At 38.4% G+C, this 24240-nt stretch overlaps 1 protein-coding gene across 6 annotated transcripts in view; it reads right to left on the bottom strand.

The window, feature by feature from the left end:
- Window positions 1-24240, bottom strand: part of USP8 (ubiquitin specific peptidase 8) — a 98027-nt gene that overhangs the window by 25258 nt on the left and 48529 nt on the right. For all 6 annotated transcript variants that reach the window (XM_064295195.1, XM_023539484.2, XM_064295198.1 and 3 more), the window contains 3 exons: window positions 17977-18139; window positions 15727-15769; window positions 12881-13025 (listed from right to left, as the gene is read on the bottom strand). In XM_064295195.1, coding sequence (XP_064151265.1) covers window positions 12881-13025; window positions 15727-15769; window positions 17977-18139 — 351 coding nt within the window. The remainder of the gene's footprint in view (window positions 1-12880; window positions 13026-15726; window positions 15770-17976; window positions 18140-24240) is intronic.

Genomic DNA, 24240 nt, shown 5'->3' with positions numbered 1-24240 from the left:
CAGATAATATCAAAACACATAAAAAAGCAGGACATGATGGTTCCTGTAAGTGACCAAAATAAACAATCAGATAACCTTCTGGTAGCAGAAAAGGCACTGGAACTACCTGACATGGAATTCAAAAGACTTAATATTGAGGGCAACTCAGGAGATTAGGAAGAAGATTAAGGAAAACACAGACAAAACAAAACAAAAAAAGGCAAAATCATGGAAAACACAGACAAAACCAACAAAAACAGCCAAAATCAAGGAAAACACAGATAAAGCAACAGAATGATTAGGGAAATAATACAGGAACAAAATGTCAAAATAATCAGAAATCATAAAAAATAGCAACTAGAAATCCGAAAGATAAACAATAAAATTTCAGAAATGGACAATGCAATAGAAGGTTTTCGGATCAAATGTGAAATAATGGGAAGACACACTCAGTGAAATTGAAGACAAGGCCATAGACATCAATTTGTTTTAGGAAAAATCAGATAAAAGAAGGAAGAAAACCTAAGACTCATGTGGGACATGATCAAGAACAAAAATCTGAGCATGATCAGAATTCCAGAAGGGAGAAAATGGGAAACTCAGGGAAGATTGCTGAAGATTTGCTGGCAGAAAAATTCCCAAATATCATGAAAGATGAAAAGCTCACAATCCAAGAAACTTATCCACAGAGGACAGACCCCAAAAGAAACTCACCAAGACATATCATATTCACCCATGCCAAAATGAAAGACAAAGAAAGAATCCTGAGAGCAGCTCTAGAGAAACAGTCACTTAGAAAGGGAAAACAACAGGATGAAACTCTGATTACTCGGCAGAAACTATGCAGGCAAGAAGGCAATGGGACAAAATATATAAAACCTTGAAAGAAAAATTGCCAACCAAGAATAATATACCCTGCAAAACACTTGCTCAAATACAATGGTGAAATTAGAACATTTCCACAAAAACAAAAATTAAGAGAATTTGTAAAATTTGAAGCAAACTTACAAGAAATATTAAAAGACCCCTTCTATTAGAGAACCAATAACATCCGACAAAAACCTGAGTCTAAGACACAGGACAACATCAGCCAGATACCAATCTAGGTAAAAAAAATTCTAAATAATAAAACAAAGCTAAAAGACTTCAAACAGGAAAACAGAGACAACAACCTGTAAGTGACAAAAACGTCAAAACAAAAAAAGGGGTGTCTTGGGCTGGATTCTGTAGAGAAGCAAAACTAACAAATTGTATATACACACATATACATACAGAAAGAAAAAGAGAGATTTATACCAAGGAAATAGCTCACATGGTTGTAGTGACTAGAAAGTCCCAAGTCCATGGGTCAGCTGCCAGGCTGGAGGATTCTTCTGACTCATTTATCTGCAGGGGCTGACAAACCCAAGATTGGTAGGTCAGATGGAAGACTTCTGGCTCAAGGGCTGCAGAAGCTACCAAATCCAAGATCGGCAGGTAAGAAGGCAGGCTGCTGGCTCAAGTCCCAAGAACCAGAGTTCAGATGATGATGAGCCAAATGCAGAATTCAGAGCAGAGTAACACCTAGCAAGCTTTGCCAGAAAGTCCAAATATGTTGGATACAGGCCACATCCCCAAGGGAACTCCACTTTCAATTGACTGGCTGCTCATAGCAAATCTCATCATGGAGATGATTTCATTATATCAGGTGTCACCATGGAGGTGATTACATCATTACGTAACTGCCAAACTACATCATTTCTGCCAAACTACTAAGAATCATGGCCCAGCCAAGTTGACACACAACCTTAACCATCACAAAAGGGAATAAATGGTGTAGGTAAAGAACTTTCAAGTGGAGAAGAGATCAAGGCGATATGAATTAATAAAAGGCTGGTTCAAACTCAGGAAGATAAGGGTGAATTTCAAGGTAACCACAAAGAAAGTTAACAAACCTACTCATCAAAATAAAAAAGAAGAGAAATATAAAGACTCAGTAAACACAAAATCTATAATAACAAAAGAAATGAAAAGAAAACTGCAAATAAAAGGAACTCAGCACAGGAACATTAAGAGGAAGAAAATAAACATCAGCACCCCCCCCGCCCCAAAAGCACACCACCAATAATCATGCAGAATATAAAAGGATTAAATGTACCCATAAAGACAAACCTTAGACACAAAGACATACATATGTTAAAAAACAAAGGATGGAAAAAAATATATCAAACACCCGACATGCATCCAAAATAAACTCTAAAAGTGCTGAAAATAGAAATAGTTCCATAACAGTAGAAGACTTCAACACACCACTCTCAGTAAAGAACAGAACATCCAGAAGGAAACTCAATAAAGATAAAGAAGATCTAAAAGCCACAATCAACCAACCTGACCTCACAGTCATATATAAAACATTCCACCCAAAAGCAGCAAAGTACACACTCTTTTCCAATGCACATGGAACAATCTCCAGGATAGACCGCATCTTAGTCTACAAAGCAACCCTCAATAAAGTCCAAAACACTGAAATAATATAAAGCATTCTCTCTGATCACAATGCCATAAAAGGAGAAATGAATAACAGGAAGAGGTAGGAAAAAATAATCAAATACACGTTGTTGTTGTTAGGTGCCACTGAGCTGGTTCTGACTCATAGTGACCCTATGCACAAGAGAACAAAACACTGCTTAAGCCCACTGTTGCAGCCACCGTGTCAATCCATCTCATTGAGGGTCTTCTCTTTTCTGCTGACGCTCTACTTACCAAGCAAGATGTCTTTCTCCAGGAACTGATCCCTCCTGATAACATGCCTGAAGTATGACGTAGTCTTGTCATCCTTGCTTCTCAGGGGCATTCTGGTCGTACTTCTTCTGAAACAGGTATGTTTGTTCTTTTGGCAGTCCATGGTATATTCAATATTCTTCATGAACACAATTAAAAGGTGTCAATTCTTTGGTCTTCCTAATTCACTGTCCAGCGTTCGCATGCATATGAGATGACTGAAAACACCTTAGTGTTCAAGGTGACATCTTCGCTTTTCAACACTTCAAAGAAGTCTTTTGCAACAGATTTGCCCAATGAGATGCATCTTTTGCTATTTTGACTGCTGCTTCCATGAATGTTGATTATGGACACACGTAAAATGAAATTCTTGAAAACGTCAATATTTTTTCCGTTTATCATGATGTTGCTTATTGATCCAGTTGTGAGGCTGTGGTCTTTGATCTTCAGCAGTTAAGGGCTTTGAGTCCTTTTCACCTTCAGCAAGCAAGGTTTTGTCATCTGCAGAATGCAAGTTGTTAATAAGTCTTCCTCCAATCCTGAAGCCCCATTCTTCTTCATATAGTCCAGCTTCTCAGATTATTTGCTAAGCATACAGACTGAACAGGTATGATGAAAGCATACAACCCTGACACACACCTTTCCTGACTTTAAACCAAGCAGTATCCCCTTGTTCTGTTCGAACAACTGTCTCTTGATGTATGTACAGGTCCCTCATGAGCACTATTAAGTGTTCTAGGATTCCCATTCTTCCCAACGTTATCCATAACTTGTTATGATTCACAGTTAAATGCTTTTGCATAGTCAATGTAACACAGTAAACATCTTTCTGGTATTCTCTGCTTTCAGCCAGGATCCATCTGACATCAGCAATGATATCCCTTGTTCACATCCTCTTTTGAATCGGGTTTGAATTTCTGGCAGTTCTGTCGATATATTGCTGCAGCCGCCTTTGAGTGATCTTCAGCAAAATTTTGCCTGCATGTGATATTAACAGTATTGTTCCACAATTTCCACATTTGGCTGGCTCCCCTTTCCTGGGAATAGGCATAAATAGGGATCTCTTCCAGTTGGTTGGCCAGGTAGCTGTCTTCCAAATTTCTTGGCACAGACGAGTGAGCACTTTCAACGCTACATCCGTTTGCTGAAACATCTCAACAGATATTCCAACAATTCCTGGAACCTTGTTTTTTGCCAATACCTTCAGTGAAGCTTGGACTTCTTCCTTCAGCACCATTGGTTCCTGATCATATGCTACCTCCTGAAATGGTTGAATGTCGAACAATTCTTTTTGGTATAGTGACTCTGTGCATTCCTTCCATCTGTTTTTGATGCTTCCTGCGTTGTTTAATATTTTCCCCATAGAATCCTTCACTACTGCAATTTGAGGCTTGAATTTTTAGCTCAGTTCTTTCAGCCTGAGAAATGCTGAGCGTGTTCTTCCCTTTTGGTTTTCTATCTCCTGGTCTTTGCACATGTCATTAAAATACTTTACTTTGTCTTCTCAAGCCGCCCTTTGAAATCTTCTGTTCAGCTCTTTTACCTCATCATTTCTTCCCTTCACTTTAGCCACCTGACATTCAAGAGCAACTTTCAGAGTCTCTTCTGACATCCATTTTGGTCTTTTCTTTCTTTCCCGTCTTTTCAATGACCTCTTGCTTTCTTCATGTATGATGTCCTTAATGTCATTCCACAACTCATCTTTTCTTCGGTCATTAGCATTCACTGCATCAAATCTATTCTTGAGATGGTCTCTAAATTCAGGTGGGATATACTCAAGGTCGTACTTTGACTCTCGTGGATTTATTCTAATTTTCTTCAGCTTCAACTTGAACTGGCATGTGAGCAATTGATGGTCTGTTCTGCAGTCAGCCCCTGGCCTTCTTCTATGATACTGTTTTTCCATCATCTCTTTCCACAGATGTAGTCGATTTGATTCCTGTGTATTCCATCTGAAGAGGTCCACACGAATAGTCACTGTTTACATTGGTGAAAAAAGGTATTTGCAATGAAGAAGTCACTGGTCTTACAAAATTCTATTGTGGATCTTCGGCATCATTTGTATCACCCAGGCCGTATTTTCCAACTACCGATCCTTCCTCTTTGTTTCCAACTTTCGCATTCCAATCACCAGTAATTATCAACCACCCTGATTATCTGTTCGATCAGTTTCAGACTTCAGAAGTTGGTAAAAATCTTTAATTTCATCTTTGGCCTTAGTGGCTGGTGTGGAATAATAGTTGTATTAACTGGTTTTCCTTGTAGGTATATGGATATTATCCTATCACCAACAGCTTCATACTTTAGATCTTGAAATGTTCTTTTGACAACGAATGGAACACCATTTCTCTTCAAGTTGTCATTCCCCGCACAGCAGACCATGACTGATTCAAAATGGCCAAAACCAGTCCATTTCAGCTCACTGATGCCTAGGATATCTGTGTTTATGTGTTCCATTTCATTTTTGATGATTTCCAATTTTGCTGAATTCATGCTCTATCCATTCCATGTTCAGATTATTAATGGATGTTTGCAGGTGTTTATTCTCATTTTGAGTTGTGCCACATCAGCAAACGAAGGTCCTGTAAGTTTGACTCCATCCACATCATTATGGTCAACTTTACTTTGAGGAGGCAGCTCTTCCCCAGTCGTATTTTAAGTGCCTTTCAACCTGAGGGGCTCATCTTCCAGCACTGTATCAGACAATGTTCTGCTGCTATTCGTAAGGATTTCACTGGCTAATTCTTTTCAGAAGCAGACTGCTGGGTCCTTCTTTCTAGTCTCCCTTAGTCTGGAAGCTCAGCTGAACCCTAATCTGCCAGGAGTGATCCTGCTGGTATTTGCATACCAGTGGCACAGCTTCCAGCATCACAGCAACACACAAGCCTCCACAGTATGACAAACTGATAGGTGTACGGGGGAATCAAACACGTGGAAACTGCGTAACACCTCGCTTAAAAACAAGTGGGTAATAAAGAAGTCAAAGAGGGAATCAAAAAATTCTTAGAATCAAATGAGAACGAAAATGCATCATACCAAAACCTTTGGAACACAGCAAAGGCAACAGTCAGTAGTCAACATATAGCAATAAACATACACATAAAAAAAGAACTGGCCAAAATCAAAATGTTAGCTCTACAGCTCAAACAAATAGGAAGAAAACAGCAAAAGATGCACATGGGCACCAGAAGAAGGGAAATAATAAAGGTTAGGGCAGAAATAAATGAAATACAGAAGAGAATAATAATAGGAAGAATCAACAAGACCAAAAGTTGGTTCTTTGAAAAAAAAATCAACAAAACTGACAAGCCACTGGCCAAACTGACAAAAGAGAAACAGGAGAGGAAGCATATAACTCATATAAGAAATGAGATGGGGGACAACAGACCCAACTGAAATAAAAAGGATCATAAAAGAGTACTATGAGAAACTGCACTTCAACAAATTTGAGAACCTAGATGAAACAGAGAAATTTCTAGAAACACACTACCTACCTAAACTAACACAAACTGAGGTAGGAAAAGTGGACAGACCGATAACAGTAGAAGAGATTGCAGAGGTAATAAAAAACATCCCAACAACAACAAAAAGCCCTGGTCTGGATGGCTTCACTGGTGAATTCTACCAAATATTCAGATTCATACCAGGTATGCAAAGATGGTTAAACATTAGAAAATTAGTCAGCTTAATCACAACTGGACCAATGAGCAACATCATGATAAAAGGAGAAAAGACCAAAGTTGTCAAGGGTTTCATTTTATTTGGATCCACAATCAACAGCCATGGAAGTGGCAGTCAAGAAATCAAACGATGCACCACATTGGGCAAATCTGCTGCAAAGGATCTCTTCAAAGTGTTGAAGAGCAAAGATGTCACCCTGAAGACTAAGGTGCACCTGACCCAGGCCATGGTATTTTCAATCACATCATATGCATGTGAAAGCTGGACAATGAATAAGGAAGACCGAAGAAGAATTGATGCCTTTGAATTGTGGTGTTGGTGAAGAATATTGAATATACCATGGACTGCCAAAAGAATGAACAAATCTGTCTTGGAAGAAGTGTAGCCAGAATGCTCCTTAGACGCAAGGATGGTGAGACTGCGTCTTACATACTTTGGACGTGTTGTCGGGAGGGATCAGTCCCTGGAGAAGACCACCACGCTTGGCAGAGTACAGGGTCAGTGGAAAAGAGGAAGACCCTGAACGAGGTGGATTGTCACAGTGGCTGCAACAATGAGCTCAAGCATAACAACGATTGTAAGGATGGTGCAGGACTGGGCAGTGTTTCGTTCTGTTGTGCATAGGGTCGCTATGAGTCGGAAGTGACTCGACGGCACCTAACAATAACAACAATCCACCACACAAATAGAACAAAAGAAAGGATTCACACGATCATCTCAAGTGACACCGAAAGGCATTTGATAACGTCGAACACACATTCCTGGTAAAAACTCTCAATAAAATAGGAACAAAAGGGAAATATCTCAGTGAAGGTCATCTATACAACATCATTCTCAACAGAGAGATGCTGTAAGCATTCCCCCTGAATAGGGGAACATGACAAGGATGCCCTTATCACCACTCCTATTTAACACTGTGCCGGAAGTTCTAGCTAGAGCAGTAAGGCAAGAAAAAAAAAAAGGGGGAATCCGATTTGGAAAGGAAGAAGTAAAAATAACCTTATTCACAGATGATATAATTCCATACGTAGAGAACCCGAAAGATTCAACCAGAAAACTACTGGTACTAACAGAACAATTCAGCAGAGTAGTAGAATACAAGATTGACATACAAAAATCAGGTGGATGCTGTCATGGATAGAATTATGTCCCCCCAAAAATGTGTGTATCAACTTGTTCAAGCCATGATTCCCAGTGTTGTGTGGTTGTCCTCCATTTTGTGACTGGAATTTTATGTTGAGAGGATTAGGGTAGGATTGTAACACCACCTTTACTCAGGTCACCTTCCTGATCCAACGTAAAGGGAGTTTCCCCGGAATGTGGCCTGCAACACCTTTTATATCTCAAGAGATAAATGGAAAGGGAAACAAGCAGAGAGTTGAGGACCTCATACCACCAAGAAAGCAGCACCAGGAGCAGAGCGCATCCTTTGGACCTAGGGTTCCTGTGCTGAGATGCTCCCAGAACAAGGGAAGACTGATGACAAGGACTTTTCTCCAGAGCCGACAGAGAGAGAAAGCCTTCCCCTGGAGCTGGTGCCCGGAATTCAGACCTCTAGCCTACTGGACTGTGAGAGAATAAACTTGTCTTTGTAGAAGCCATCCACCTGTGGTATTTCTGTTATAGCAGCACTAGATGACTAAGACAGATGGCTACACACCAACAAAGAGAACTTCAAAAAGGAAATTGGGAAAACAATGCTATTTATAAAGGGCCCTAGAAAGATAAAATGCCTAGGAATAAATCTAACCAGGGATGTAAAAGACCTATACAAAGAGAACTACAAAACACTACTGCAAGAAATCAGAAGAAAAACCGATTGCCATAGAGTCCAGTCCGACTCATTGTGACCCTACAGGGCAGAGTAGAACTGCCCCTTAGGGTTTCCAAGGATCAGCTGATAGATTTGAACCGCCGACCTTCTGGTTAGCAGCCAAGTTCCTAACCACTGTGAGAGACCTACACGAATGGAATAGCACACCATGCTCATGGATAAGAAGACTGAATGTTGTGAAAACGTCAATTCTACCCAAAGCAATCTACAGACATAATGCAATCCTGACCCAAATACCAACAGCATTCTTTAAGGAAATAGAACAACTAATCACCAACTTTATTTGGAAAGGAGAGAGGCCCCAGATAAGCAAAGCATTACTGAAGAAAAAGAACAAAAGGTCTCATACTACCTGATTTCAGAACCTAATATATAGCCACAGTAGTCACAACTGCCCGGTACTGGTACAACGACAGACACATAGACCAATGGGACAGAATCGAGAACCCAGACATAAATCCATCCATCTATAGGCAGCTAATATTTGACAAAGGACCAACGCCCATTAAATGGGGAAAAGACAGTCTTTTTAACAAATGGTGCTGGCAAAACTGGATGTCCATCTGTAAGAAGATAAAACAGGACCCATGCCTCACACCATATACAAAAACTCAAACATAAAATCTAAAACATAAAGACCTTGGAAGAAAAATAAGGACACTACTAGGGTCCCTAATATATGGCATAAATACAATACAAACCATAACTGACAATGCACAAACACCAGAAGATAAAGTAGACAAGTGGGAGATCGTAAAAATTGAACACTTATGCTCATCAAGACCTCACTAAAAAAGTAAAAAGAGAATCCAAAGACTGGGAAAACATTTTTGGCTATTACATATCTGTCAAGGGTCTAATCTCTAAAATCTATAAAATATTTCAACACTTCAATTACAGAAAGACAAATAATCTAATTAAAAATGGGCAAAGAATATGAATAGGCATTTCACCAAAGAAGACATTCTGGTGGTAATGGGACTCATGAGGAAATACCATGATCTTTAGTCATCAGAGAAACGAAAATCAAAACAACGAGATACCTTCTCACTCTGACATTACTGGTACTCATCAAAAGCCAGAAAATAACAAATGTTGGATAGGTGGCAGGGAGACTGGAACTCTGGAACACTGCCAGTGAGAATATAAAATGCCACTATGGAAAACGATATGGTGCCTCTTTAAAAAGCTGGAGATACCATCCAACCCAGCAATTTCACTCCTAGGAATACATCCTAGAAAAATAAGGGCTGTTGCATGAATAAACGCATGCACACCCATGTTCATTGCAGCATTATTCACAATTACAGAAAGATGGAAACAACCTAAGTGCCCATCAACAAATTAATGGATAAACAAATTATGGTACATACAACAATGGAATACAACGCAACGATAAAGAACAATGATGAATCCACAAAACATCTCAAACGTGGATGAATCTAGGGGGCATTATATTAAGTGAAATAAGTCAATCACAAAAGGATAAATATTGTGAGACCACTATTACAAAAACTCATGAAAAGGTTAACACACAGAAAAAAAAATCTTTGATGGTCAGGAGGGAACGGAGGGCTAGGAAGGTGAAATCACTAACTAGATAACAGACAAGTTAACTTTGGTGAAAGGAAAGACAACACACAATATAGGGGAACTCAGCACAACTTGACCAAGGCAAAATCATAGAAGCTTCCTAGTCACACCCAAACATCTTGAGGCACCAAGTTACTGTGGCTGAGGGCTGGGGACCATGGTCTCGGGGGGATATTTAGGTCAAGTGGCATAATACAATTCATAAAGAAAATGTTCTACAGCCTACTTTCGTGAGTAGCGTGTGGGGTCTTAAAAGCTTGCGAGCAACCACCTGAGATACATTTATTGGTCCCATCCTGCCCGGGGCAAAGGAGAATGAAGAAAACAAAAGACACAAAGAAAATACTAGTCCAAAGGACTAATGGACCACATGAACCACAGCCTCCACCAGTCTGAGGCCAGAAGAAGTAGATGGTGCCTGGCTACCACCACCGTCCTTTCTGACAGGACTATAATACAGGGATTATAATACAGGGTTCCGGACACAGTGGGAGAAAAATACAGAACAAAATTCAAATTCACAAAAACAGACCAGACTTATTGGTCTGACAAAGACTGGAGAAACCTCCGAGACTGGCTACTGAATACCCTGCTAACTCAGAGCTGAAGCCATTCCCGAAGTTCACCTTTCAGCTAAAGGTTAAGGCAGGAAAACTGGACAAACAGACACAGGGAGCCCTGGGTGGAAAGGGCAAGAGTGCTGACACATTGTGGGGATTGCAACCAATGTCACAAAACAACCTGTGTATAAATTTTTGAATGAGAAACGAATTTGTGCTGTAAACTTTCACCTAAAGCACAAAAAATAGAAGAAAATTCACTTCAAATAATAATGTTGGTTGCTGTATCTTCTAGGGAGTTAAAAAAAAAAAAAGAGAGAGAAGATAAAGAAGAAACCATAAAATATTGCCTCACAATATTCTCTCCTGATACACAATTAGATTTCAGAAGGACACCTGGTCAACAAAGAATGAGAAAAAATGAAATGTGATATTCTTAAGGACTATTTCTTACTCGAGTAATATATTTACATAATATTGTTCTCGGGGTTAGTTTTTGCAGAAAACATTTTGGAAAAGAATAATATCAAAATGTTTCCCAACTTCATGTACCTTTCATCATGACAATTTGCCGCAACTCTGTTTTACCTGATCATTATTTAAAATATTTGTTGAAACTGATGTTTTGTTTAAAAATGAAACTTTCTATCGCCATATACATGGAAAAAAAGCATCATATGCAAGAAATAAAAAGGTAATTGTAAAAAATAAAACAGATAATTGTGCTATATTCACACAATGGAATACCACATAGCAATGAGAAAGAACAAACTGCAAACTACACAAAATAACACGGGTGATTCTCACATATGCAAGGTTGAGTAAAAAAAGCCAGACAGAAAGGACTACACGTTGTCTGATTCTATTTATATAAAGTATAAAAACAGAGAAAACCAATCTCTTCTGTAAGAAGCTGGGGTTCCCTTGGGTGGGAGGAGTTATGGGTAGTGACTGACTGGGGCAAATCAGGCACTTCTGGAGTGATGGTCATGTTTTGTTTCTTGATCTTAATGCTAGTTAAACTGGTGCATTCCATTAATGAAAATTCACTGGGCTAAACAATTAGGATAGGATCAAATTTGTATGTATACTGTACTGTGTTTTTTAAAAAAAGACAATGAAAACATAAATATCAGCTAGCTGCAGATACTGTTGCCTACAGAAAGGTCAGAGGTCTACTCTCCATTAAAAAAGGAAGATAAAGGAAGATTAGCAACTACTAAAAAGCATATCAGCACTAAACTGAGATTTTTTTTTTTAACCAATTCAGAAAGACTGAAACAGAAATTAAAGGGGAATGATTTTCTTGGTATGCAGTTAACTGTTCTTTAACCTTCAATCTAAAAGTCATCCTGACTTCCACAGCTGTCCAAATCTCACATTTTGGGAAACACTGAGATAAAGACCATTGGCTTTCAGAGTATAGATTAGACCATCCAAAGACTAATTACAATTTGCTTTGTCTTTTCAAATACTGGGAATTCACATCTGCTTGATTAGATGAAGCATTCTAATCTCATTTTAAAATAGCATATTTACAAGCATGTACAATGTGCCAGGAACTATGTAAGTTTTACTACCTAAAATATATACATATTAATGTTGTTTAAATTAGCCCTAGAATGTACCATAGATTTCAACTAATCCAAACCTATAAGCTAAGGCCCAGAGAAATTATATGATTTAAATAAGACCACTTGAAATAGTGCAAACAGTTGTGGGTCTGAAGTTTTAGCTCTGCCACCATATGTCATAATGAGTTCTAATGTACGCAAGTATCTTTATATCATTTTATAGGTTAAAGGCCTTCTTACCAGAAAAGAAAATTTTTTTTTTTTTAATAAATCCTTACTAGTGTCAGGTACTGTGCTAAGTGTTCGTGAGTGTGCATGTGTTTTCTTATTTAAATCTCCCAAAACTTTTATGAGATAGGTATTACCATCATTTTACAGATGGAAAACGGGCTTAGAGAGGTTAGGTCACTAGCTAGAAGTAATGTAGCTGATAAGTGATAGCTATGATCTGAATACAATCTGACCTCAGAGCCTGTACTTTCTTAATCACTTAGCTATACTGCTGCTTCTTCAATAAAAAAATATATGTACACTCTTTTTTACCAAACAGCCAAACTAGAATGTCCCCTACATTGTACTTCAAAAAACCAAACCAAACCCAGGGCCGTCGAGTCAATTCCAACTCATAGTGACCCTACAGGACAGAGTAGAACTGCCCCATAGAGTTTCCAAAGAGCACCTGGTGGATTTGAACTGCCGACCCTTTGGTTTGCAGCCGTAGCACTTAGCTACTACGCCACCAGGGTATTTCAGAAAGGGTAAATTGAGTCATTAAGGAGCAAAGAAGGGAAAGGTCAACAGGAAAAGAAAAGACTACTTTATCACATTTAGCTTGGTGCTAAGTAGTAACATTTACTGCTGTCCACTGTTTACCATTTTCTAAATACGTAATGACCCACCCTGGACTGATGGCTTCTTCAGGAACACTGAGAGAATTTGAAATACGGGAATCCTGATAATCCTGGATTCTTCGAGCATCCATTATAATCAAGCTGATGTTTTTATCCATCATCATTGTGTACAGCTCCTTTGCTGTGACTGCTCCTTGGAATTGAGAAAGACAGCATAAATGTGACAAGAAACACCCAATTCCGTGTGTCACCCTATCACTAAACACGGGACAAACCTAGCTTTTTTTCTAGAAGTGCCAAATGCCCCGGGTGTCATATACTTGCTACCCCATCATACATACCATTTAATTACCTTTTCAACTAATGTTAAATACAATTTAACTTTGTTTTGACATTTATCAAAAAACCAGTTCAAAGCTTTAGTTATAAAGTCTCAAATATCAAAATCTGCCGTTACAACTACCTTGATTTTGACTCTGTTACTATTATAAAATAAGGAAATTAATGAGCATATCTTATATTCATATTCTTTTTTTTTAAAATAAGCTATTAACCAGAAAAAACATCTATGGTTCAAAAATTATCTAAAGGTTCTAAATTCTTTCCAAAAATGCCTCTGATGGGGACTTACACGGTACAAGGTGCACCTCTGCAGTAAACAATATGGCATTTGGTCCTGGTTCCTGAGAGCAGGACCATACCTGAGGCCAATGAGTGGGGGCCAACCTGACCAAAAAGGACCACCTGGGGCCTATGATTACTCGTGATGTAATCTATCTTGGCCACATGGCGAGGCCAATAAAAGGCCTTGAAAGACACAGGCTCACTGGAACTTCCTGGTTGGAAAGAACAAACATTCTGCTCTCTCAGGAGGGTAAATATATCCCCTATGCACATGGAAGCTCTGTGCTGAGACCCCCTCCCAGACTTGACCTTTGTGTCTGTATACTTTTGCCTTCTAGGTTAAAGATAGCCCTTTCCTTGCAGCTTGTGAGTTGTTCCATAGAATTAACGAACTTAAGAAACAGAGAAGACACTAGTACCCGTTGACCTAGCCCTGGATGAATGGGATGATAGAGAGGAAGGGGCCAGTACCTGCAGCCCTGGGTAAATGGGAATGAGAGAGAAGTGGCTGCACTGGCAGCTGGACTCTGACTGACCAGGGAGGGGAAGCTGAGATTTTCCTGGACTGGTTGATACTGTATGGGGGCTATTTGAAAAACTGTAAACTTCCAGGTTTTCCTAGAGTAATAAGCCAAAAGCTTATTTGTGTTCTACATCAGGGTTTGGCAAATCATGGCCACCTGATTTTACTGGAACAGAGCTACACTTACTTGTTTACATACTGTCTATGGCTGCTTTCCTGCTACTACAGCATAGCTGAACAGCTGTGACAAAGACCACCGGACCCCCACCCTTAACCAAACAAAACCTACTGCTGTCAAGTTGATTCCGACTCATAGCGACTGTACAGGACAGGGCAGAACTGCCTCATAGTGTTTCCAAGGCTGTAAATCTTTACAGAAACAGACTGCCATATCTCCCTCCAGTGGAGTGGCTGGTGGGATCGAAGTACCTACATTTTGGTTAGCAGTGAAGTGCCACCAGGGCCCCTTAAAGGACTCCCAAGCCTAAAATATTTACTATCCATTTTACATGATGCTTAACTCTTTTTTAAGAAGAGTAACAAAAAAGAAATTTTGAGTACAACTTACGAGATTTTAAATTTATTTCCTTTTTAGGGGGGCAGGAGGGCAACCTGTCAAAAATTTTACCTGACCGGAAAGATTAAAAAGCACTTAAATATGTAAAGAACTGTGTCAGCAGTCAGCTGTGAGAGGAAGGTAGTCATAGTAACGCCTAAGCTAAAATCCCCACACCTGTTAATAGCCACCCCATTTCCCTCTCTAATCACCACAGCCACTTTAAAAACAAAAGAGACTAAAGTGACAAAAAAACACTGAGAAGGGTAACATCTAAGTAGGAGGAGGTACAAAGAAACATGTGGGATAAAACTAATCTTAGATGAACTGACAGGTTTTTAGGAAGGTACTTTACCGGACTCTAGTTCATTTTTAAAACTGCTATATGGCAATACTTTTTTTTTTATGGCAATATTTTAAGTAGAGAATTTTAGTGTTTGCATACAATTATGTTTAAGTTAAACCTTCTCTAAGGGGGAAAACCTAATAAACAAAAGCAATTGTCTAAGTCTTGCTGTTTAGGCCACACATTTGTGACTAAAGCATCAGTGCTGCCTATTGACAACATCCAAATTACTGATTTTTTTAGGGAAGTAAAGAAGCCACTTAAATGACTAAGTCTACAACCTAGAATCATAAATAATAATAGCTGATGTTTATATAAAGTTTACTAGGTATTTAAGATTTTTTACATAAATTAACTCATTCAATCCTCACAATAATCCTATGAAATAAGTACTATTACTATGCCCATTAGACAGATGGGGAGACCAAGGCCAAAACGTTACGAAACTTGCTCAAGAGCACATGGAAATTCAGAGGATGAGCCAGTATTCAAACCCAGGCACTCTGGCTCCTGCAAGTCCATGCTCTTAACCATTATGCCAAACTGCATCTTGAGAAGAAAAAAACAAGAATAAACTGTGGTTTTGATGTTTTCAATTATATACGACTGTATTTCATTATTCTGCTTAGACTAAAATTATTCATAAAACATCCCTCATGATACATAAACAGAAAACCTATCAATACATTTTCAATATAATTGTACAGGCTAGAAAAAATGATAAAGCTTATATAAAGATTAGATACAATGTTAAGAATCTTACTGTGTAAAATCTGAAGTTTAATTTGATTAAAGAAGATCTCGACACCAGCCTAAAAGAATTCCTTCTCCCTGTACACACTTACCTCTCTCTGTGATTTCATTTTTTTCACTCATTTCACCATTGATCTATTTCATAGGGAAAAAAAGTTTCAACTTTAATAGAAACAAAAACTTTCATAAAAATGAAAGCTCGACTTTAATACTTTATTGAAACTACAAGCCTAGGAAATGGAATGGCATTTTATAGACATACAGATGAACAGCAATGACACTACCAGGTTATTTTGGCAGTTGGCAGTTTGCAAAGTAATAACCAAAAAAGCCAAATGCACTACCATTGAGTCAATTGCAACTCATACCAACCTTATGGGACAGAGTAGAACTGCCCTATAGGGTGGTTTCCTAGGGTGTAGTCTTTATGGAAGCAGACTGCTACATCTTTCTCCCATGGAAAGGCTGGTGGGTTCAAACTGCCAACCTTTTGGAATTAGCAGCTAAGTGCTTATCCACTATGCCACCAGGGCTCTTTGCAAAGTAGTTAAGTACTTAATAATTTACATTTTCTAACCAAGACAACATGGGATAATTCTATAAGGCAACAACCTGTTTTGTAAATGGTAAAACCAAGGACCCACTTGAACCTATTCATTACTAAAAGTAGGAAAGAAATATATATGCCTCCTACTGTTACACGATATGAAGTCTACAGTATCATTTAGGAAGCATTTTTGCCAAAAAACAAAAATTGATTTAACTTAATTAGATTGAATCTAATTAGCCTTTAGGTCCAACTTCTACCCTACAAGAAGTACAGGAGATAGATGAGCAAGTTAAATGACACCTAGAGAAAGCAATCAGACAAATTCTGAATGTGGGTCATTTTCAGAACAACCGATTCAGTACTAAAATGTCAAATGCATCAAAAAGCAAGAAAGGGGGACTGAGGCGGAGATTATTATTATCATTGAGACTTAACAGACATAACCAAAAGATGAGTAGACCTTGTCTGGGTGGTCATTCAAAAAACTATAAAAAAGACATTTTGAGACAACCCTGGAAATTTGAACATAGACTAGGTATTAGATTATCAAAGGGATTATTAATTTTGTGAGGTGGGAAAACAGCATTGTGGTTAAGAAAATGTCCCTTTTTTTGAGATGTATATTGAAATATTAGGAGTAAAATGATAAGTTAGCTGGAATTTGCTTGAAATATTTCAGCAAAAGAAAAAGAGAGGGATAAATGAAAAATGTAGGAAAATGTTAAACTGATTATTAAAGCTGAGTAGTAGAGGTTCTTCTCAAAATAAAAAGGCTAAACAAAAGTAAAAGTAGCAAAAAGCGGTTGCCCCTACTGTTGGAAAGGCAACAAAATGAAAAAACTTGAAAAGTACTCTTCATATACTTCTTTCAAGTCTTATTCTTTATATCAGCCATTTGACCTATAAATGAACATCTCCCTAAGGCACTATTATTTATAAGCTCCTAGAATTAAAAGACCGGATTTCTTCACTTCTGTTTACATCTGATACAAGCAAGACATACAACTGTCAAGCAATTTGGCAACTACTTCTTAATAAAACCATGATGATCCACATACAAATGGTAGCTGAAAGCACAAAATTTTTAAGAAAAATTAAAGCAGAAATCTTTCCCTAGATTTCAATAATGCAGAAGAAATTATATTTTAGGAAAAGTAGTTTCTGAGGAAGAGAAGGGAGGGAGATACAATGAAGGCTGGCAGACACAGATTCACTGATGGCTTTTGGCAAACAGAAGATGTAGCTGAAAAGACTACAGGTAGTCGTTGAAAAAAATGGAAAGAAAAGGATGAGGAAAAGGAAAGAGAAACTGGGGCAGAGAAAGAAGAAAAAAGCAAAGGGGAGAGAATGAGACTCTGGAAACAGACAAAAGGTTTGACGTCAAAGAAGTAGTATACCAAATAATTATTTTACTGTAAACTATATTTATTAAACAAGTACTTCAAGACCCTCATTTGGAAACTGAGGAAACTAAGTTCCAAAGTGGTTAAGCAAGGCTTGACATAGGACCAGAGCTCAGATACACTGACTCACAGCTCAAATGCTCTTTCCACTGCTCTAATTCACTTTATAGTGGATGTTTAAAAAAAAAAAAAAGGGCACAGAACATATTTCTGTGAAAGCTCATAGAAAAACCTGGAATCAACTGAAGCTAGTATAATTTCCATAAAAACACATTAAATTTTACCCTTGTTACCTGAAAGAATTTGTACTGGCACCCCTATTCTTCTTTAAGCAAATCATCTGACAAACGGAACGAGTCCTTTAACTCAACACAACAAACTTCAAATACCTTTTGGGTTTTGTCTTTGGAATCCAATGCATTCTCCAAAGGACTTTTAGCAGACTTGCCTCCATCCTCTCTTCCTGCTTCCTGCCTTTTCTGTTGCTGCAGTTGCTCTTCCTCCTGTCTGTCCTTTTCTTCAAGTTTTTTCCGGACTTCAGCTTCTTCATATCTGGTTGAAAACAGAAGTCAAGACTGTAGCATGATTATGGAAAGTAAAGGGAGTTCCAGTTCCGTAAAATTCGCATCCTGCTGTGGGGTATTTCATGGCTGTATACTTTCCCTCCAACGGAAATCCAACCCTGCCAGTGTTCTGTTACAAACCACAGCTCATAAATTTGCCCTTTGAGGCCATCTATAAACTTATTTCAAACTGCCCAAAAATTCTGAAAAGAAACTCCATGCTCTCAAACTGAAGTTATTTAATTCCCTTTTTGTTCTTCCCCTCCCACTACTTTCAATCTTTTATTGATTCACATCTATTGCAGTTTTGTTTACACAGGATTTACAATCCCTGAATCCTCTTTGCAAAAGAAATAATCCAAATATCAAACTTGTGTTGATGATTTAGAGTGCAAATGTTAAAATGAATATTCAAAAATGTATTACCACCAAAAAAAAAAAAAAAGGATTGATAAGGTGACTACATTACATTTAAAAACAAAAAAAAAGGTGAATTCATTGGAATTTCCAATTTGTTGGAAATTAATCAGCTATGAGTCAGAATCAACTTGACAGCCATGGGTTTGGTTTTTTTCCGGGGAAGTATCTTAGCTATAGTGGGCAGATTACAGGCGACATTTACTACTATTGCCAAGCAGGACTGTATGTTATCAGGGACCTACAGCCTTGTTTGCTTAGCTATGCCTGAGTTTCAAATTAATAAAAAAAGACAGTGAGAGAACAGACAGAAGAGGGGTGGATGAATAATAAATCATTAAGGTCAATAACTGAAATGGCAACTACTCAAATAATTGTGCTAGCTTCACATATTAAAACTTTAAGTCTAATTGAAAATGACTTCTAAATTCAAAATGATTTCCTACCACATCTGCTATCTTTCAATAAGATAATTCTAATTTGATAAGCATCCACTTAAAAAAAAAAAAAAACCAAACCAGCTGTCATAAAGATTCTGACTCATGGTGACCCCACGTGTGTCAGGGTAGAACTGTGCTCCACAGGGTTTTCAATGGCTGATTTTTCAAAAGAAGGTTACCAGGCCTTGTTTCTGAGGTGCCTCTGGACCAACTTTTCAGTTAGCAGCGAAATACCTTAAGTACCACACAGGGACTCCAATCAAAATGCACCCTATCAATATTTGTGGGATGAAGTTAAAAGTAGTGCTTGATGAAGTTAAAAGTAGTGCTTACAGGGAAATAAATAGCTTTAAATGCTTATATTCGAAAAGCATAAAAATACAAACTCGATGACCTAAAGTTTTAACTTAAGAAGCTAAAAAAAGATGAACAAAAGAAACCCAAAGTATATAGGAGGAAATAAGTGATAAAGCTCTACTGGGGGGAACAAATGAGAACCAGTCTTTTAATTAAAACAATTGCTGGGCTAAGTCCATGGCATGGCTTTATCATATAAACTATACTATAAGCTTTAAATGAAAGACTTGTCATCATTTAAATAGTCATTCTAGAGCCTTCTAGAATAGATGAATCTAGTTTTGCTTGCTGAGAGTTGCTTCACTCTGAAGAAAAAGATGCATAGTGCTAGACATGGCAAAAGGAATCAAATATCGTAGCCAGTGGCAGTCCCACCACTGATGAGACAGAGGGAGATGACTGCTAAAAATTTGGGTTTACAAAGTGTTTCAATCCATCCTAAGATGACGTGAGCGATACAAAAGCATTTATCAGTAACAGAGACGATAATTAACTATATTTACCTCTATGCATCCAGAATACTTAATTGTGCTTATGTAGAATCTGTACTTAGACCAAGAGGCAGTTGTTGAAACAGAACACGGGGATACTGCATGGTTTAATAACAGGAAAGGTGTGTGTCAGGGTTGTATCCTTTCACGATGCTTATTCCATCTGTATGCTGAGAAAATAATCTGAGAAGATGGACTATATGAAGAACATAGCATCAAGATTGGAGGAAGATCTTTAACAACCTGCAATATGCTGTAATATGCAGATAATAACACAACTTTGCTTGCTGAAAGTAGAGAGGATCTGAAGCACTTACTGACGAAGATCAAAGACTACAGCCTTCAGTATGGGTTACACCTCTTTCCTGTTCTATTACCAGCACAGAAATAACCTAAATATCACTGAAACATAGATGCTTCATTATCAAGGCACTACAAAACTTAAATAACATTTTAAGTGAAAGTCAGCTTTCTAGGAAAAGGTTTCCTAGAGGGCTTTAAAAGTTCCATACTCAATTCTATTTTAAAAATAAATATTCAGAAATGGCTGACTTCAGGCCTGGGGCAGAAAATGTTCAAAATAAGCCTAGAACGTCTACCAGATGGCAGGCAAGCTATCAAAGATTATTAGGGTCATGTCAAAAAGGCTCAGGAGCCACCTTGAGGAGGATCCTACTGTTCGAATAAAGCAATTTGAGCTTCAAAAAGGATAGATGCAATGGATTGAAACCCATCAAAAATGTTTAAATCTATGAAACGCAGTCATAACTTTTAATAACCTGGTACCCTCACACCTAAAGTCTGAAATTCAGACCTCACTGAAGAGGGCATGACTGCCACAGGAACACAGAGCCTGTTGTAGCCAAGAAATTTTCCAGGAGGCATGGGCTGGAGCTCATCTGTAAGAGCAGTCATGCAGGGAAGCAGAGAAACTTGCAGCTTGCCAGAGGGTATGAAGAGGTCAGAGCTGATCCACTGGAAGACAGCACTGTGTGGTGAGAGATTTTGATGAACAGTATGTAATGTAGCTGGTCTATGAGGACAGGTAGGATGAATGCTACTGGGCACCTGGCAAAGAAAAGCAGATGACTGGAACCAAGAAGAGAAGCCCCCTTCTCTTGTGAGGGTTTTACACTGTCTTTCTAGAATCCTCTACTGAGGCCACAAAGGAAAAATGTTGGCAAAATCCAGCTCTAGTATCACAAAGCAGGATAAAGAATGGATCTGAAGCTGAGAGGCAAATAAGTTAACTGGCACAGTCCTTGATCTAAAACAGGAGTTTTTAATTAGAGCTATGTTAGTCAGAGGGGCTGCATGGAGATCTTACCTCCTGTTTTATTTCATTCCAAAGACCAGGAATATTTTTAAAATATTAGATTAAAATATCCAATATAGCATCTGGTAGCCCTATATTCAGGGATTTCACTGGGGGACTTTTTGGTTTGGTCTAAATCAATTTCAAACTCCCCGGGTGTCTGAAGAGATGTTCTTCCAAGACAATCAGGACAGATCTACGTGTGCTGGTAAGAAATGACCTCTGTGATGTATTAAGGAGACAAGGTTCAGAGCAGTATATGTGGTCTATTTCTACTTGAGTAAAGAAAAAAAGGGGATGGAAAGGTAGTTTACACGCATATACAAGCAGAGCTTATTTCAGTAAGATCTCTAAGAACCTGTTAATAGTAGTTAAGGACAGAGATCAGGGATCTATGGAAAGAGATATGCTTTTCACCATATACCCTTTCAAGCTATTGGAACTGTTTGCCTTGTGCATTCATTAGATTTACAACTAAAAAACAAAAACCAGTTAATTATATATTTTGCCCGATTAAGCAAAACAACTCACATAAGACTATGAACTCTACCTGTAGTACTTCTCTAGCCACAATGATGGCTCTGTCCAGACATTTTTCTCTACTCCTATGAGAGAAGCACAGCCAGTTTATCACGGGCTGTTGTGGAGCATACAATTATTTAATAAATGTGATGCTCCACCAGGTATTGAGAGGAAGCTTCTACCTTTCAGCTTACAATATAACTAAGTCAAAATAAGTAATAGTATTACCAACTGACATTTGTAGAGTATTTCACAAATGAGGGGTCTAGATGAGTACTGTAGAAACTCAGCAGAAGGAGCATTCAGCGTGGACTACAAGGAGCCAGGAACATTATGTGGAAAATACAAGCCTAGGGGACAAGTAAGATTCAGGAAGGTAGAGGAGATATAGGGGTACAGTACGCTAGGGATGGCCAAGTTTCTGATCAGGGAGTATCATGTAAGGAAAATAAAAACAACTACTGGCAAGAGCATACAGAAGAGACTGGCAGAACAGATGGAGAACAGGAAATTATGATGGCACACAGTATCGAAAGCACAGACTACAGTGGTAGTAGCGGGACTTCTAAAGAAGGGAGTAAGTGTAAGACTGCTGAATGGACAAGAATTGCACACAGATCCTTTACTATCTGAAAGGAAAGTCTATAGTTCTGATCTCCAGTCACTCTTAACCATACAACCTGTTCTCTAAGCCACCCTGGACTTCTTACCAATCCATCACGTACATTTATGCCTTGGTGTATGTTGTTCATTCTATCTTTGCCCCATTGTCATAACTATCCCCTACTCAAAGGGAGGAAGTCCCTACTCAGAGTCCAACAGAAGTAACTGATCTTTTACATGTTTTCCCATAGTGTACGTATCTTTTGTAGTATTTATCATAGAGCTAAATTATCAACGAAAGAGCCAAGATCGAGACTTACTTATTGAACAATAACACATGTGAGGAATGTGCTCCTATAAACAATCGACTATATGAGACCAAGTGCAGATTTCAGAGACTGAAAGGAGGAGAGGAGCTCTATGGTTGACTCACTGTAAGAGAATCAGGATAGGACAGATATGAGGGTGTTAATACACAGCTGCTCTCAATGCTGGTAAAAGAAATCTAACACATGGGGCTGATAGAAAAGGACATACAATGAGGATAACGCAAAGCAAAAAGGTTCCCCTAGCCTTCTTGTTGCGTGCCACTGAGTTGATTCCGACTCATAGTAACCTCATAGGACAGAGTAGAACTGCCCCATAGGGTTTCTTAGGCTGTAATCTTTATAGAAACAGACGACCAGGTTTTTCCTCCTGTGGAGTGGCTGGTGGGTTCGAACTCCCAATCTTTCAGTAAGCAGCTGAGTGCTTAACCGTTTTACCATCAAAGCTCCTTTACACATTAAAATCCCACGGCTGTTCAGTTGATTCCAACTCCTAGTGACCCTATAGGACAGAGCAGAACTGCCCCATAGGGTTTCCAAGGAGCGACTGGTAGATTTGAACTGCCAACCTCTTTTTTAACACATTAGGGGAACAAAATGTACTAATGGAATAAGAAGAATTTTCTAATTTAAAGAGATGCTCCCCATTTTCTAATATTTGCCATAGTAATTTTCACATATTTAATTCATCCTCTTAAATGCTGTTGTAAGCTGCCATAGTCAGCCTGACTCAAAGCAACCCTATGCACAATAGAACAAAATGCTGCCCTGGGAATATTGTGATCTACAGAGTTTTCGTTCGCTGATTTTTGAAAGGAGGTCACCAAACCTTTCTTCCCAGTCCATCTGGCTTAGTCTAGAAGCTCCAATGAAACCTGTTCAGTATCATAGCAACACATATGTCTCCACTGATAGGTGCATTAGCTGGGAACTGAACCAATGTCTCCCCGGTGGAAGATGAGAATTCTACGACTGCGCTCATACTCTTAAATATTCCATCTTAATTATCTGTGCCCCTTAATGTATATTCCAGCCCCAAGATTAGTAATTTCTGGAATTGACAAAGGGAATATATTAGTTTAAAAAGTTAATTTCTAGTAAAAACTATGATTCATTTAACTGCTATATTAATTGATCCAAGAAGGAAAAACTCATGAAGAAAAGACAACAAACTGAAAATAGTTCCGGTTTTATCCTGTTATTTACAGAGTGACTAAAAACTGAAACATAGTTTCTTAATTTGTAATCATTTTACAAGCCTGGTAAGCCAGTCATGGCAAACACCATCATTAGATTTTTAAGAAAACGTATATAACTTCTGCAAATAGGAAGATCAAAACTAACAGCAAATACTTCGTTCCTGTACAACCAGTGTCCGGTAGCACAGTATAACATCAGGCATATGAAGAATTTAATTTTTTCTGAAGAATCCTGTTCTGAACAAACAGAACATTGCACTTGAGTTCTAATCTAATACACCAGTGCTTACCTTAGCCACTTCTCATTTTAAATACTTTCAAATTTCAATAAAGAATATTAATGGTAATAAGACAGGGAAGAGAGGGGCCCCAGGACTGCCTTGCAGCTGCATAAACAAACCAAAGCAACAAAGTGACAGG

The sequence above is a fragment of the Loxodonta africana genome, chromosome 12 (assembly GCF_030014295.1).
Source record: "Loxodonta africana isolate mLoxAfr1 chromosome 12, mLoxAfr1.hap2, whole genome shotgun sequence".
NCBI lineage: Eukaryota > Metazoa > Chordata > Mammalia > Proboscidea > Elephantidae > Loxodonta > Loxodonta africana.
The sequence above is the reverse complement of the archived record's forward strand: the minus strand, read 5'-3'. Positions and strand labels throughout refer to the sequence as shown.